The sequence below is a fragment of the Pelecanus crispus genome, chromosome 1, assembly GCF_030463565.1.
Source record: "Pelecanus crispus isolate bPelCri1 chromosome 1, bPelCri1.pri, whole genome shotgun sequence".
Lineage (NCBI taxonomy): Eukaryota > Metazoa > Chordata > Aves > Pelecaniformes > Pelecanidae > Pelecanus > Pelecanus crispus.
Window position 1 is genome coordinate 16,902,898 of NC_134643.1, and position 17,238 is coordinate 16,920,135.

At 44.4% G+C, this 17,238-nt stretch overlaps 1 protein-coding gene across 1 annotated transcript in view; it reads right to left on the reverse strand.

Annotated features, from left to right (window-relative positions):
* LAMB4 (laminin subunit beta 4) overlaps positions 1-15,958 on the reverse strand; it is a 43,166-nt gene extending 27,208 nt beyond the window's left edge. Inside the window, exons 1-12 of the mRNA XM_075726962.1 lie at positions 15,925-15,958; positions 14,183-14,340; positions 10,415-10,550; positions 8,912-8,985; positions 8,061-8,249; positions 7,402-7,465; positions 6,645-6,859; positions 5,727-5,847; positions 4,884-5,072; positions 3,624-3,803; positions 1,115-1,224; positions 553-632 (exon numbers count right to left, since the gene is read on the reverse strand). Of these exons, the coding sequence (XP_075583077.1) occupies positions 553-632; positions 1,115-1,224; positions 3,624-3,803; positions 4,884-5,072; positions 5,727-5,847; positions 6,645-6,859; positions 7,402-7,465; positions 8,061-8,249; positions 8,912-8,985; positions 10,415-10,550; positions 14,183-14,340; positions 15,925-15,958 (1,550 nt within the window). The remainder of the gene's footprint in view (positions 1-552; positions 633-1,114; positions 1,225-3,623; positions 3,804-4,883; positions 5,073-5,726; positions 5,848-6,644; positions 6,860-7,401; positions 7,466-8,060; positions 8,250-8,911; positions 8,986-10,414; positions 10,551-14,182; positions 14,341-15,924) is intronic.
* Positions 15,959-17,238: the final 1,280 nt, after the last annotated feature.

A 17,238-nucleotide genomic window follows, 5' to 3' on the forward strand; every position in this document is an offset into this window, starting at 1 on the left:
CTTTGATTTACCTGCTCATGAGGAGCTGCTCTACAGCACTGGACTATGTGCTCCGATGTCTGAAATCTAACAGCAGTAGTGAAGACCCCTGACCAACAAAATCCTGAAGGAACCCAACTGAAACCAAGCTTGCTTCTGAAATTATATATTTTGAATAGGATCCCGTACAACAGGAAAAAATTAAAATATTTCTAGCTTTTAAAGTAGATCTACAAAGCTAAGTTAAAAATGTAACCTCTAACTTGCTTGTAATTTCTATTAATATTAGGGCCTCTGGCTCTCTGAAACCATCCAGTTTATATTTTATATTAAACAAATCTTGACTCAAGCTGACTCAAAGTTGGCTTCAAAGGAAAAAAAGTATATCCCCTTTAAAATCACAAGTAAATTTCCAAGATCCCAACACGACTTTACAATGTTTGTATGTGATGAAATTATGCCTACAGTCTATTTTCCCATTTGTACTGAGACTCTATTAACCTAATTAGAAAGTGTAGCCTAAGAATTTATAAAAATTAAAACCAAGAAAAAACTTGAAGAATGTTAACTTACAAGTTATTCTGGGATCCACCAATGTCACAGTCACACGGAGAACAGCCATACAAGCTGTTGCCAAGACCCCAGTATCCTACCTGGGATAAAAAGAAAGTTGAAGATTTTTTACAGCAAATATTTAAGTATGTAAAGCACAACAGAACTTATTCCCCTGGATGAACAATGCTCTGGAGCACTCCTGGGCTGCCTGCCTGTGCTTGGCCATGTGAGATTGCTTCTCTTACCAGATTGCATGGGTGCTCAGCCGTTGCAAGAATAGCCAGATATTTACCCATTTGTGCAAGCAAGTTGCTCTGGAAAGAGCAAAGATGGTCCGAGAACATGATTTTGCATTTCCTTTATTTTCTGTGAGTGCTCCTCCTAGTGCAATTTGATTGCACAAATGTTTGCAAGCAGTAAAAAAGAACCAGATGTGTCAATGCAAAATGGGAGCATAGAGCTGTAAAATTATTTTGAATTTTGACTAATTGTTTATTTTTCTGGCAATGAAAAGGTGGGAGATGGGAGGGTGGACTTCTAAAACCACATGCAGAAGTAATAACAAAAACTGAGTACATACGAGGCATTTTTCACAGCGTCGCCCTGTGGCAAACCGCTGGCAGAGGCACTCTCCGGTGGCAGGATCACAGATGGAGAAAGGCAAACTGCCGGAGGGATCGCAGTTGCAGGCTGCAGGGAGAGAAACGCATGGTTACCTCTGCGGGCCCCAGTGATGGCAGCAGGACTGGCGATTGCTTTAGATGTGGTATCAGCATGACAGGGAGTCTCTCCCCTCCAGACAGATGCTCTGCAGATGGACATGCCCTGGCATCCTGCAGCCGAGGACTGCTGGCAAGGAATGGACTGTTTCCCCAGTGCTCCCTCTCTGGGGGCAGCAGGGGCACTGGCAGAAGTCTGGTGCGGTGATTTGCCGCATGCTGTGTGCTGATCTGCACTGCACAGTCCTTGCATGTTGCTGAGTACCATGTGCTGGGCATAACATGCTCACAAAACCACAGTGTGCCTGGGTAGTGGTGGGATGTGTTTTCCAGCGAGCCTCGCTCAAAGGAACAGCTGGCTGGAAGCTCATGGCGAGGCAGCAGCTCCTGCCATCTCGACGCTGCACCGTGCAGTGCAGAGTCTGAGTATCCTAACAGCAATTCCTGGGATCCCCTCTGGGGTTTTCATTCACCCTTGTGCTGATTTTGATACTAAAATTATTTTCATGTGTTTTAATCTCCCTTTTCAATTAAATTGCATATTTAACAATGTTTCTATTAACAACAGCCTGATCCATTATAATATACTATGTATTCTACAAAGTGATTTTGCATCATAGGCTTGCCAATGTGATACCCGCCTACAAGAAGGGCCAGAAAGAGGATCCGGGGAACTACAGGCCTGTCAGCCTGATCTCAGTGCCGGGGAAAATTATGGAGCAGTTTGTCTTGAGTACGCTCAACATGCATGTGCAGGTCAAACAGGGGATCAAGCCCAGCGAGCATGGGTTCATGAAAAGCAGGTCCTGCTTGACCAACCTGATCTCCTTTTATGACCTGGTGACCCGCCTGGTGGATGAAGGAAAGGCTGTGGACGTCATCTACCTGGACTTCAGTAAAGCCTTTGACACCGTCTCCCATAGCATTCTCCTTGGGAAGCTGGCAGCTCATGGCTTGGACGGGCGTACTCGTCGCTGGGTAAAAAACTGGCTGGGTGGCTGGGCCCAGAGAGTTGTGGTGAATGGAGTTAAGTCCAGTTGGTGACCGGTCACAAGCGGTGTTCCCCAGGGCTCAGTTTTGGGGCCAGTCTTGTTTAATATCTTTATCAATGATCTGGACGAGTGGACCGAGTACACCCTCAGTAAGTTTGCAGACGACACCAAACTGGGTGGGAGTGTCGATCTGCTGGAGGGTAGGAAGGCCCTGCAGAGGGACCTGGACAGGCTGGATTGATGGGCCAAGGCCAACTGTATGAGGTTCAACAAGGCCAAGTGCTGGGTCCTGCACTTGGGTAACAACAACCCCATGCAACGCCACAGGCTTGGGGAAGAGTGGCTGGAAAGCTGCCTGGTGGAAAAGGACCTGGGGGTGTTGGTCGACAGCCGGCTGAACATGAGCCAGCAGTGTGCCCAGGTGGCCAAGAAGGCCAACAGCATCCTGGCTTGTATCAGGAATAGTGTGGCCAGCAGGAGCAGGGAGGTGATTGTGCCCCTGTGCTCGGCGCTGGTGAGGCCGCACCTGGAATACTGTGTCCAGTTTTGGGCCCCTCAATACAAGAAAGACTTTGAGGTGCTGGAGCATGTCCAGAGAAGGGCAATGAAGCTGGTGAAGGGTCTGGAGCACAGGCCTTATGAGGAGCGGCTGAGGGAACTGGGGTTGTTTAGCCTGGAGAAGAGGAGGCTGAAGGGAGACCTTATCACTTTCTACAACTCCCTGAAAGGAGGTTGTAGTGAGGTGGGTGTTGGTCTCTTCTCCCATGTAGTTAGCGATAGGACAAGAGGAAATGGCCTCAAGTTGCATCAGGGGAGGTTTAGATTGGATATTAGGAAAATTTTCTTCATGGAAAGAGTAGTCAAGCATTGGAACAGGCTGCCCAGAGAGGTGGTGGAGTCCCCATCCCTGGAAGTGTTTAAAAAACGGGTAGACGTGGCACTTTGGGACATGGTTTAGTGGGCATGGTGGTGTTGGGTTGATGGTTGGACTGATGATCTTGGAGATCCTTTCCAACCTTAATGATTCCTAGTTTTTACTTTCATTAAAAAATAATCCAGCCACCAAGCCAGGAAACACGAAATTATTACTCTACCCTTAATTGTTTTAGTGGTGGACTTGGCAGTGTTAGGTTAATGGTTGGACTGGATGATCTTAAAGGTCTTTTCCAATCTAAATGATTCTGTGATTCTATGATCTTTTCCCTCACAGATGCTGCACCAGGTACATTAAATTACATTGACATTAAATTATACCAGGCAGCTGGGTATTTTGTGAAGCAGGTAGTACCTGTGCATTAGTGTGTGCACCTGTGCATTCACATACCTCCGTCTCTTAAAAGTGCTTTGGAAAGAAGAACAGAAGATGTGGTTTACATACGCTGGCAGCCCAGAGGGTCACTGCCGCTCAACCCGTAGTAGTTCGCCCTGCACTTGTCACAGCGGACACCCTCCACGTTCTCCTTGCAAGGGCACTGGCCTGCAACCATTCCCAGAGCAGGATCTGTGCGGCTCTCACACATGCCATCGTGCAACGTACCTTCTGGGTCACAGTTGCAGGCTACAGACATGGTTAAGGAGACACATAAAAAAAGCACATTTAGATATAAGCACGAAAACACAATTACAGAGCTGCAAGTAGGCACAAATTCAGGATTCTTGTAAAGATTAGAGATGTTTATCCATGCTCTCTGTGTTGGATGCTTTACCAGTAATGTACAGCCGCTGTTAAGAAATATTATGAGAGTGTTTCCAAGATCTACTTTTTCTTGGAGGAGAGTTACAGTCTTCACTTTAGTAGAAATACACCCTTTGCTTTGGGTAGAAATAGGTGTTACTCATCCACTCCCTACCCTCTCCACAGTACCAGGGGAAGAGAGGGACCTATAACTATAAAGTGTAACTTTTGGGGATGCTCTCATGAAAGCTGTAGGGTTGCAGAGGGGTACCAAGTGTGAGCCAACTCCCCAGAGCTGGTCTGAGTTGGCCATAGCTGAATTATTTACTGGAAGCGACAGATTCAGCAGGGGACACTGCCTTTGTGACGCATCCCATTTTTTCCTAAGGCACCACCCATTTCTCACAACAGAGCAGACATCTGCCACACCACTTCCCTGGGTAATCTCCCCTTGGCTCCTTAAGGACTTGTCATGCCAACCAATTACTACAATTAAATTATACTCAGAGCATTTTTCCCATCCTATGTTAATACTGAATTTAGCTCATCTTTCAGAAGAAGGGCTTTCATGCCTGAAAGCTTGTTTTTCTTATATATGTCAGGTATCTAGCAAAAGTTATTGCTCCTCCCATCATTTTGCACCTCTCCTGTAATCCCTCACTATCACAGAAGCAACAGCACTATTACCATTCATATTTATATTGATGTTGTTCAAGAAAGATGATTGCCCTGACGGATTTTAAAGCTCCAATGAGTTGGAATATGCAGCCCTTTTCACAATGCTGGTTCAAGGATGTTGTCATGCAGCTACTTTATAAGGTAGTTTGGATGTTATAGCTTTGGCAACATTTTTACAACCCTATGAATATTTAAGCATGGAGATGCCATAGGGCTCAGAGCAAAGAGAACCAGAACCACCCCGTTTTGAGTTATTCTTACAGAAGCTAAAGAAGCAAAGCTTACGGAGGCATGCATGAGGGTCCGAGATGACTTTGAGTGGATCCCGGTAAAAGAAACGTTTACACTGGTCACAGTGTTGCCCCGTGGTGTTGTCCTGACAGTCCTCACAAACTCCACCGCTGACCCCACCACTGGCCTGGTACATGGCCATGTCAAAGTGGCATCTGCCAGAGTGGCCATTGCAGTTACACTCTGAAACCAAAACAAACAGTGGGATATTTTGCACCACAATTCCTATTATTGTGGTCTTGCCACCGTTGCTGTCTACCATTAACATGGGGTTACTTGTTAGTCATGTGATTTCAGTGCCCCAGCAAGATTATAGCTTCCCAGGCCTTGTGCTTTACAGCTGGGGGGAAATTGGAGACTTATGACAGAACTGGGCCCTTGGAAAAGTACCCATGCAGGTGAGTGTGCCCAATACACAGTGGGGAACACTGCTCCATTGAAGAAAGATCTAGCTGCATAATTGTTACAGATCCTCATATATTATTCTTGTATATCCTACATTACTCATTACTGTGGAAATAAATAATTTGGCCTTGTCTAAATTCTTCTTTCATTCACAAGAAAAACCCTATGTAAAGCAATGAATGATCTTTTTTGCGTTAGTTCCTTTTCCTCTCTTTACTGTTTTTTTCTCTGTATGAAAAATAAGAACATGAAACAGCTCTCCTTCTTGTAGGGCAACACAGCACCAATGGATACACAATCCATCTGTTTTTCTATATGAGGCATGGAAAAATCTCCCTCCCAGAAACCCAGCCATCCCATTATACATTGCGCCGGGATTGTGCTACACCCACCCCGCAGCTATTGAAAAGGAAAATAAAATGTTTGGGTTACGTTTGCAAGCATTATCTTGTGCCCCTTCAGCTGGCCTCCAGGGAGCATCATTGTAGAAATCTTTACATCTCTCACAGGACAAACCTTCAGTGTTATGGTGGCAGATACATCTCCCGTGGACCTGCAACATGGTGAGAACAGAGAGGAGGTGAGGTGACATGAGAGGAGAGGACAGGAGATATCTGCTTGAGGTATGCCAGCAAGATCAGGAAAATTCAAAGCTCTTTGGCTCCCTCAGCTGACGTAATTCTCAGTTATTTGAGTAAAAGGTCTGGAGAATACCTGCACACTTTAACCAAACAGTTTTAAGCCACTGATCAACATTTAGAAAAAAAATACTGCCAGAGACATCAAAGGAGACTTCAACTTCTTAAATTCTCTCTCTCCTCCCCTACATGTCTCCATATTGAGGTACGTATTTCCCAGGAGAAAAAACAACTTGTTCCCAGAAGGAAAGGATTCGCAATCATGTTCCTGAATCCATTTTTCATGGGTTAGCTTTGCATTGCCAGGTATTCTTTGTGCCAATGCCTCCTCTCCTGCCACAGAGCCCCAGAGTCCAGCTGGAGTGTGGAATGCACCCAACGAGTGGCCATTCAAGTCTGCACACACCACAGCCCACTTACTGCATTACATTTGCACCATTACAGCTCTGGTATTTGGCTGCTATTTTCAGCATGTCTTGTCCCAGTTGCTCTTGAAACACCATACTAATGCCGACAAAGAGACAGCTTCTGAGCAATCCAGCCCAGGGTTTTAAAGGAAGAAGCTGTACTGAAACATTTTACAACTTGGAGTTGCAGATGGTCAATCCAATGGTCATCAGAGAGCTTCCTTCCTCTCCCTCCCTCCATCTCTTCCTTCCCTCAAAATACCAGGTATGGACTGCCCTTGTTGGAGACAGCTTTAATGACGCACCATTCCAGACTGATGGAAAACATCTCCCCGCAGATTCTGGACAGGATCACACTGGCTGGCGTGGCCATTGCAAAAGCAGCTGCCCCGCACAACCATCTCATAGACAGCGTAGTAGTACTTCTCGAGGGGATCACTGTGCCTTCTTCCAAGCAGAGCATCCCCAAGGGTGTGGAGTTTAGTAAAATTGATCCTCAGGTTTGTCAGCGTAATGAGCTCTGGAAGGAAAGAAGAGGAATGAAGAGCCTGAGTTCACTTGAAGATGAACAGTATGAAATCTTCGGCTTGGATCGGTCATCCAAGAATTCCCCCATACTGAAGAAATAGTGAAAATGATGTGATATTGGCCAAGACCAGTAACCCATACAGTGCCAGGGCACGGACCCACTGCTGGCACACAGCGTTAGCACCCTCCTTGGTACGGCTCTGGCTGAGGCCAACCTGTATTTTCCCAGTCAATGTCTTCATGCGTTCATGTACAGCCCTGGGATTGCTCCCAAAAGGCAGTGTGGATTGGGCCACCTAATCCCAGAAGGAAAGATAGTTCAGCTGCATGCATAAACTCTGCAGAGCTGTGCCGTTTGCCCTCAGGCAACAAGATTGGCCCATTTTATTTATTAATACAGGTGTCTCCCTATGATCTTTTGGTACCTAATTTTCAACATCATTGACTTACGCCAGCTGAGCTTTTCACCCTTTCAGTGTACAAAACAAACAACACCAGGAAAATATCTCTGGTGAAAATCTGTACTGTTCATACCTTGGATATATGGCACATACGGATTTTCTATTTCAAAGCTGGGATCCAAAGCTTTTAAAACAACCTGCAAAACAAATTAATACAGCTCTATAGAGCACTGAAGCCATTCTTTTTGGATATGAAGTTTGTACCTGAGACCCATTAGTTACTAATGCCACTTTACTGATCCCATAAAAGAAGAAACACAAGGCTGTGGCCCTGATTCAGCAAGTGCTCTCACCCTTTCAACCTGGCCTTGGCTGAGCAAGGCAAAAAGACCTTTTAGTGGATTGACATGTCAGGAGGAAGGAAAAGCAGTGCCCTAGAGTGATGTAGAGATGGGACTAACACCTACCAAAGGCATCAAAGGACAGGCCCCTGCCTTTAGCAGTAGAGGCTGACGGAGAGTCAAGATCTCTTATGAGGGGAACTTCCACATGAATTTGGAAAGCAGGAAAGAGCAGTAGAAGGGTTTGTTCAAGCTGTTTTATGAGTTCATTTGGATATGAAACTGAGGGTTAAGTGCAGTGTTTGTCTTTCCCTCTTACTTCAGTAAAGTCAATGGCACTTCTTGTCTCAGAACCTCTCTAAGTGGATTGGATGGATACAGACAAGAGACCTTCAGCTCCAGAAAAATAGCCACGTATGATCTAAACTCATACACAGATACTTGGCAATACCTCGCCTTCAGTGGAGGGTTCGATGTCTGAATATCTTGAATCACAAATGATGTCTCCCACACTTTTTGCTGGACCAGAAGAGATGTTGGGAAAAGAAGCTGCACAGTCCTGTGCAAAATATCTAAATGCTTTCCAGGTCTGACCAAAGTCGGTGGAGCGCTCAACCAGCATTGCTGCAGGCCGAAATGTCTGCAAGAAATATTATTTCAAGAATTCCTTAACCAGGTGTTGATAAGATATTTCAGGGGTTGTTCTATTGACATTCTTGTTTGGGGGATGCCAACAGCTGCCAATTAAAATTCTGTGTTTGTGAGCTTGCAGGCTCCCTACAGGGCTACTGTGCTGGCTACATGATTCTCTGAAAAAGCTGGATTCCTCATCTGAACCCGCTCAGCAAAAGGGAAGGGCAACCTTCCACATAGATATAAGATTACTTTCTAAGTAAGGAAGTTTACCATAACAATGTAGGAATATTGTAGAAAAAAAATCTGTAACCATCTGGATCATAATGGATATGTGTGAGAAGACTGAACTAAACTTGAAAGAGCAACGTCAGTTCAGAAATGTCCTAAATTTTTAGGGCTTAATTTTGCAATTTAATTTTTTTTCAGCTTTAATTCTAAGATTTATAGAAAATAGGACCAGAAGGCACGTGAATAGGAAGCTATTCAGTCTATCCTCTTCCCCTAAGGCAGGATCAACTATAACTTAACCATACTTGACAGGTGTTTATCTAACCTGTTCTTACAAACCTCTAAAGATGGAGCTTTCACTGCTTCTCTAAGCAATTTATTCTTGTGGTTAAGTAATTAGTGTATAACATTACATAAAAGCTCTGGTAAAAGATGTACCTTAAAAGTCAGGATAAGATGGCTGAACTGGAATAAAGTTTCTAGGTCCAATCTAATGCTGACATGGTCAACGCCTGAAAAGAGAATGAAAATGAAGTGAAGAGCACAATGTGCACATTAGAGGGGTTGCTGAGACAGCTTTCCTGTGGAGAATTTAAAGATGCCTTTTCCAGTACAGCAGCTAGGCTCTTTAGGGCCTCCCCTGAGCACAAACCCGGCATGCAGCTGGGTCGCTCTCTTGGGGGCAATGCGATGCGCTGCCTTTCCAGCACCAGCACCGGCAATGCCACTTGTCACTGAGACTGCAGTAGATGGTTAAAGGTCCTGTTCAGACCAATCAGACAGTAAGTGATGGTAAGACTCTAGGTTTATGTCTTCCTGTACCCAGTAAGATTTTTTAAAAATCAATCCAAATACTTTGCTTATTTCGAAGAAAAAAATTGAAACCAAATAAAAATATGGGGTTTTCTTCATGCTAAACAGATCTGTTAAACCCTTCTACACTGCCAGACCTGAGATTTGTCATAAGCAGAGCTGTCGCACCAGGCATCTTCCAAAATTGCAATAAGTATGGAAAAAACCCCCACAATTCACACATTCTCTGTAGAGAGTTGCAGGAGCTCAGCTGATATCCCCGTTGTTCACATCTACATGCAGCATCCCAGGGCTCCTGCTGACCAGGCTGTGCGTGAGACCTCATCCCAGCAGAAAGACGGCAAGAACAAGAAAAGATCCTCTCACAGCTGGCCACAGCTTTACTGACATCGATGTCCAAAACTGATGACAGTTCCTTGCTAAACTCCATGAAAAAACAAGGCTTATGAATTTTAGTTGGATACCCAAAATAAAGGTAACATATTATCTTAATTTTTCTATGCCTTAATTTCGAACCAGTCAAATATTTTTTACATATTCACTATATGCCAGATAAAGTAGAGTAGATGCTATTCCTCCTATCATGCCTTCACAGAGAAGCTATAAGGACATACAAAGTGATATGAGTGAAGAACTACTACAGAGAAGCTTGCAACAAAATTAAAATGTGGCAATAAGGGTGTTGGTAGCCAGGTTTCATTTAATTATTTCCTGAAGTATTTGTGCTTTACACTGCAAGCACTATTTTTTTTTTAAATGGATATTTGTGTTTTACACACTCTGTCATTACACATCTGTAGGTAAATGTACCTTTTGGCACAAATGACATTTCCCTGAAAAGCAGACACTCTGTGAAAAATACATGGTCACTGTGCATAACACAGCACTGCCACAGGTCCTCTGGCCAGCTCTTTGAGATAGTGTGCTTAAAATTTGTCTGTAGAAAAATAGAATTTCTGAAATCCTATACTGTTACATACAAATAGGTTTAAATCACTCAGTATTACTGAATCAAAGAATGGATGCAGTTTTGTCTCAATTCTTCATGAAAGCAACCTGATGAATCCCAATTACCTAAAGAAATTTCACAGTAACATTTTGCAGTAATATTTTCTCAGAGAAACTTACCATTTTCTGACTGCCACCACTTTTTTTTCCTATCGGGCTCAAAAGTTGTGATAACATTTTCAACCATGTGACTGTTGTGCTGTGTATAGGGATTATATGGGTATCTGGAATCACAGAGGAAGCACTTCTGTTCAGCCTAGAAAACAAAACAAGCAGAATAAAAGATGAATTTGGTCTCTTCCCTAAAGATCTGGTGGATGTACATGTATTTATGCCATCACAGGACTGGAGCCTGTCATGTTGCTTTGGGTGGCTGTGCTTTTAATCACTCAGGCTTTCATATGTAAGGGACAAGCCCAAGAAAATCATCATAGGCACAGACCATGCATACAGTAAATGTTGGCCTCGGTTTGCCCCAGGTACCCTATAAACAATACACTTTTTCAGTTGTGGAAAAGGGATCTCAGTAAGACCAAAGAAATAAGTTTGTCAAGGTGTTGGTTCTGGGCTTAGCTGCCAGAGGGTTTGTTTTGCAAGAGTTTCTCGGGAGAATTTTTTTTTTTTAAAGTGAAGCTTTTATTCATGTCTCATAAAGGCTGTAGAATCAGAGACAGCAGTGAGGAGGCAGAGGGGATACAAGGGAGGACTGGATCTTTCAAGATCTGAAGAAACCTTGAAGAGGAACATTCACTAAATCATTTATACATTTTTTTTCCTCTCTCTTTTGCACATTTTCTAGCAGCTAGGAGACCCAGCCAGGAGAAGCACACAGGTGCTGTTGTATAAATGGAAGGCAAGGCTGGATCCAGGTACAATGTAAGTAGGTGGTATGGGCTGACACCACCACCTTGGCCACTGTCAGTGCCTTTTGTAGGCATAGAGAAACTGGAAAAGTCTAAAATGATGCAAAGGAGGAAAATCAGGATGCAAATAGGATGGAAGTGTCTTGTTTGAAAATGTAACAAGCAGAAGAGTAAGGTGGCAATGATTAGCCAATATCCCAATGCTGAATGAGAGCCTTTTGTCTGCAAAAGGGCTTTGAAAGCGAGGGCAAGGAGCTCCTATTTAAGGTGATAAGAGGGGGATTGGGTGGGAGAGGTAAGGAGAGGTGACAAGGCTAACATGCCAGGCTGGGAGATGACCCGTGCTGAGCCATGTGGACAAGCCCAAGCAGCATTCGATCACCGCCAGCAGTGCCATGGGATGCCCAAGGCGGGCAGGGGCGGCTATGCTATGCAGGCAGACTCTACAAGATTTGGGCAGAGCCTGTGCGCGAGGACTCAGGGATAAGCCAAAGTGGAAGGTGATGCCCAAGCTGTGTGCCTGGCTGGCAGGGATGCTGGCAGGACAACACAGCACCCCAGAGGGAGTTGAAGGAGGAGGCACAGATTTGGTGCCCTTGGCTGGGAGGCTGGCAGGGATGCTGCTGAAAACAAGAAGTGGAAGTCAGTGGCAGAAGCTGGGCTGGAAATGACCCAGAAGGAGACAGGTGGGGAGGCACCCCATCCAGCACACTCAGGATCTACGGAGAAGTATTAGGAATGGTTTGGACATCTTTGTATGATGAAATCTCCTGGGACTTATTCACATTTAAATAAACAAAGAGATACAGATTTACAGGTATGGTGTAATTCATGCGTTTTAAATGTTACAATAAATATATATTATATTCAGTCATTCTATACCACACTTGGCATATGTACGAAGGTACAATTTAGAAGACGAGATAGAAATATAAAAAAACCCTCTGTCATCTCATTTCACAAAGCTCTGGTAAGGAGAGCTCAGGTTATTGAAGCATTTGGCAGGACTGTGCACACCCACTCTCTGGTTTATACAGACACATACAATGTGACACTCAGTCAACTTAGGTTTAAGGTTGCTCCATAAAAATCTTTTTGTGCCCCAAAGGACAAGCACGTGCATGTCCACATAAGGCAAGTCTGGCAGATCCCATTTGCCTCTGAACTGTGCAGCTTTATACTCTCCTCAATACTGAGTCCTCTTTCTTTTCCTTTCAAAACATGTGCAATTAGTAAATCAAATCATAGGGCTAAAAACCACTTAACCTACATTTAGAAACAGTAAGACACATTAAAGACTGAAAATGATTTGCAGTGCTTCTTTTCAAACACAAAGCAATTGAACTGTAATTTTTTTTCATCGTTTCAGTAAGACATCCCAACCGAGTCCTGGCTCTTGGCAGCTTGCCACATTGACTAACACAAACTTTCACGAGTAAGGTTTGCTCTCCTCATGATGCCTGACACAGGTCATCAGGAGGGGAATTGGGGAAGGAAGCACTTGGCTTTGCAAGATGCGAAGCTTCCTGGCCTGCCTCCAGCAAAGCATTCAAGAATGTGCTGGTGAGAAAGAGAAACAAGTTGAGTGGGACTCTGATATGCCCTAGGTGACACACACATTTAAGGGGAGCTGGTACAGCAGATCACATTGCCAGAACACAAGCCCCTATCTCTCAAGCTCTGCAAAGCAGCAGAATTTGTAGCTCTCATCCTCTTCAGAGACAGTCACCAGAGGTCAAGATACATTGAAGCAGCATTAAATCACAGGGATTATTGCGGAACAGCTGTTCCTTTTCATGAGTGTATTTACCTAATTCAAAGGATAAGTACAGGCAAGTGAAAATATTAATTTTTTATTGCTTTTTGATCTCCTCTTAAAAAGAGAAAAAAAAGACAGTCATCCAGCTGAGGGCCAGAAAGACGATGCCTCTGAGATGGCTCTTTGTGCTTGTCTACCAAGCAGTGCCAAGACTCAGAGCACACCCAATGAGTTAGTACCCGAATTCACTTGCTCAAAAATGTGGGGAAAACCAGCAAAGGGTGAAGAGTGGCTCACAGGCTTTTTTGGAAGAGGGAAAGAGGTATTTACATTTTGCAGAAAACTGGAGTTGCAGTAAGTATCTTGGAGCAGTGCTTGGTGCCATCTCACTATGGCTGAGCTTTGTGTTGTAAATGTGTCACAGCATTTTGCCAGAAGGTCATAAACTGTAATTATTTTCAAACGCTTATAAATTAAGCTGTGTTTTATTAAGTTCCTCTTCAGCCTACAGCTGGTATTTAGTGAAAATATTTCTATTTGCAACAATTTATTAGCTATGTGGGGCCAAGTCCTCCAGGGCATGCAACAGGGGAATTCCCGTTTCTGCCTGCCCGTGGCTCCTGCACACCCACTGGTCCCCCACAGCCCCCATCACTGCAGCCAGGGAGCAAGAGGGATCCCTCTGATCGCCCACGCTTTGGATCTCCCCACCCACTCACCCGGTCAAAGACTGGACAACACCATTAGGTTTTCCCTCTGCTGGAGATGGCTTTCTGCTTTTATCAGCGTTGGGCTAATTTCAGATCAAAAGACATGAGAGGACATGGTGTGAATCGCTTAGTAGGCTGCCTCAGGTCTCAACACTGTATGGGACACGTCATCGAGCAAAGGCCCGTCGAGGCAGTGCCTACAGCCTGCAGGACCGCACTGCTCCTGCTAAGCACTCATACACATGCAAGCTGTGGTCCTCACCTCCGAGGTGTGAGTGGGAAAAGGACGTGCAGAGCAATCCCTGTGCTCATTTGCATCTCATGGATGTTTCTCCCTCTTGAGAAGCTATACATCACTGCAGAGGCTGTTTGCTGCCAAACTCTCCATATGTGCTGCAATAAGGCATAGCCTTCCACCAGGCTTATGTCATGCTGTCTGATGTTTGTTTCAGACAACTTCAGCAGAAACTTCCTAGTCTGGGCAACTTCTTTTTACAGGTGAGAATATTATTAGTAAGCAGAGATCATTTTATTAAAAAAGAAAGAGCAAACCAACCTCTAGGTAGCCTATAATGCAGTACTTCTGAGGGTTGTTCATTCCACAGGTTGACGAGGCCGTTAATTGCTTGCTGCGACCCAGGAGGAGGTCCCCAACGGCCGGGTGGCAGGACCCAGCATCACAGTCATCCTGTGCATGCTGGAGCCTTAGCAGCGCTGAGTGCGAAAGAAGATCAAAGGCAGATGAAATTGTTTTGTATACCCAGCAGTGTTCTCCAGAGAAAATCAGTTACAACCTAACATCAGCAGAAAACTAAATTATCCTTTGCCTGTACTCCTTTTGTCCTTAATAATATCATTTTGTAGAATCTTGAAGAGCTTTGGTAATGAAAACACCTGCTGCAAAATCATTATAAAAATGTAGCTAGCATAGTGAAAATCTATGCTAAAACTTAAATTCTCAGCACATTATTGCACAGTAAACATGCCAATCTGCTACAAGCGATAATTTATTATGCTTCCTACCCTGGCATACCCATATCCAGCACTCCTGCAGCAGAATCACAGGCATCTCAATTGACTCTGTGAGGAGAGCCAGATTTGGATTATTTTAGTCAAGCATTGGAACAGGCTGCCCAGAGAGGTGATGGAGTCACCATCCCTGGAAGTGTTCAAAAAATGGGTAGACGTGGCTCTTTGGGACATGGTTTAGTGAGCATGGTGGTGTTGGGTTGATGGCTGGAGTGATGATCTTAGAGATCCTTTCCAACCTTAATGATTCCTAGTTTTTACTTTCATTATAAATAATCCAGCCACCAAGCCAGGAAACATGAAATTGCTACTCTACCCTTAATTGTTTTAGTGGTGGACTTGGTAATGTTAGGTTAATGGTTGGACTGGATGATCTTAAAGGTCTTTTCCAACCTAAACGATTCTATGATTCTATGATTCTGCTGATTTCTGCTGATTTCCAAGTGATAAAGGTGGAACTGAGATGACCATTGATGTCAGAGGTCCCTCAGATTTTCTGATGATTCGCAATGAACCTCCTGGTCCGGTCCCAGAAGCCTCTGTTCAGACCCCATGGAAAGGTCATTAATAATTAAACAAAATAATTCTGAATTCTCTAAATAATTGCAGGATCTTTTGGTTTATTTTGCCTGAAACAACTTTAAATATTTTCCCCATTATGTTAAGACCTCCCTTACAGGGCTTGTCCTTTTAAACAAGTTCTGTCCTGAAACCCTGAACAGGAATGGGTACCTTGGAGGCTTTATCTGTTCAGCTTTACTTGGCTCAACTTGTTGTAAAAAGTGCAGTTAAAAAAAATACAATCGATACGTGAAGATCCCACAGAACACCAGAAGCTGTAATGCAATTACAGCAGTAAATATACAGTATTTTACAGCCAGGTTTCAGCCTATGGCTCAGGCTACACTTCAGATGATGAGTGAAGCTTGACTCTTCAGGTATAAAGCCAGGCATATGTTTGGTTAGGCTGTCCTTTAATTATCCAAGATCCATGATATTAGCTGTCAGTAGATAATGATTGCCCCCTTCAGGACCTGATTCAGACTCAATTGCAACAGTTACTCAGTTACTCAATTAGCTTTTCTTTGTATTTAAAGGTTTCATACCACTCATAGCTCCTAGGCAGAAGAGAGGGGAATAAGGACTCGCTGTCACGTGTATCTTAATAGCGTACATAAAAGATGCACTCCAACAAAATCTTGCAGAGATATGTAAATTACATGGTAATATTTCAAAATTGGCCTGAATAACTGTAAAATCTGTACTTACTGAGGTGCAACAGGATGGCCAGCCCCAGCTTCATGCCTCCCCGTGAAACTCAAACTGGTGCCGCTGCAAGAGAAGAACTGGTGGGTCACCCGGTGCCCTGCCTCACCAAGGCACCCCTTGCGCGTAGGCTTACTCAGAGCTAGCCTTTAGTAAAGTGACAGAGCCATAATAAAAATATAAAGGTTAAAAGGAAACCCTGGCTTTGATTTTGTTTTAGCAATAATTTCTCCTGACAATTTTCAGCACTTAAATTGGGATGAAAGCAGATGGGCACCTCACTAGTGCTTTCGGAGAAGACCATAAAAACATATTCACAACATAGTTTAAAGTAAAACCAAAATGCTATCAGGAAAAATACTGTAGTATTTGAATAGAAGCTGTTTAATCCTAACTAAATTCAGCAGGGCTGTTTGCAGAGATCTAACTCCTTCTCTGGAGGTTAATGTTTCTTGCATTGACTTACGACAAAGACCGAGGTTCTAGTGAAGATGCCACTGAGAAATGCCTGAAGTCAGGTGTTACGAATTTTGGCAGAGACAAGATTATAACCACATCTTTAAGCGCGGTGAGGAAAAACAGGTAATGTCAGTATCAATGCAAGACTTGTACAGGGGAACCTCAGCGTGAACCCAAGGGAAGTTCATTGTGGCATTTACTTCACACCTTTCCTCTTCCTACTCACCTGGAGGAAAATAAGACTTGCCAACACAAAACCTCTGTAGGAAAAACAGAAGGCAGCCATGGGTATAAAAGACAACACAGCACGCTGCCACCAAGTAGGGTTCCCAAACTGCAGCCTGCCCCCCATCTTTGCACCTTCCACCTCTTTCTCCATCTGTAGGCGCCAGCGCAGACAGCATGCCCTGATGCAGCTCCAGCTGCTGGGGCATCCCCACGTGAGCATGCCCAAAGTGCTGCTTCCCGCCTCTGTCCTTGTTCCTCACCTTCATACAGCCACCACTGTGCTGAATGAGCTAAGATGAAATAACCCCCCCCCAGAATAGGGGCAACAAAGCAAAGGCATTCAAAGTATTTCAGATGTTACAGGCTCCACGTAGGCTTGGTTCACGTGGCTCTACACAGCACATGACACAACAGCCATACCTACATGGCTATTTCAGCAACCACAGGTAGGGAAAGCTATCAAGGGCCACCAGCACTTCGTGCTGCTTCAGCTCCTCTCACCTGCCACGACCACAGAGAGCCTGGTGTGTGCGGGTGAGACGATGCTGGAGAGCATCTGCACAGCTGCGCCTGGCTCCCCGGCTACAGAGGGAGCTGGCAGCAGAGCCGGTGTCTGAGGCAAAACCAAGC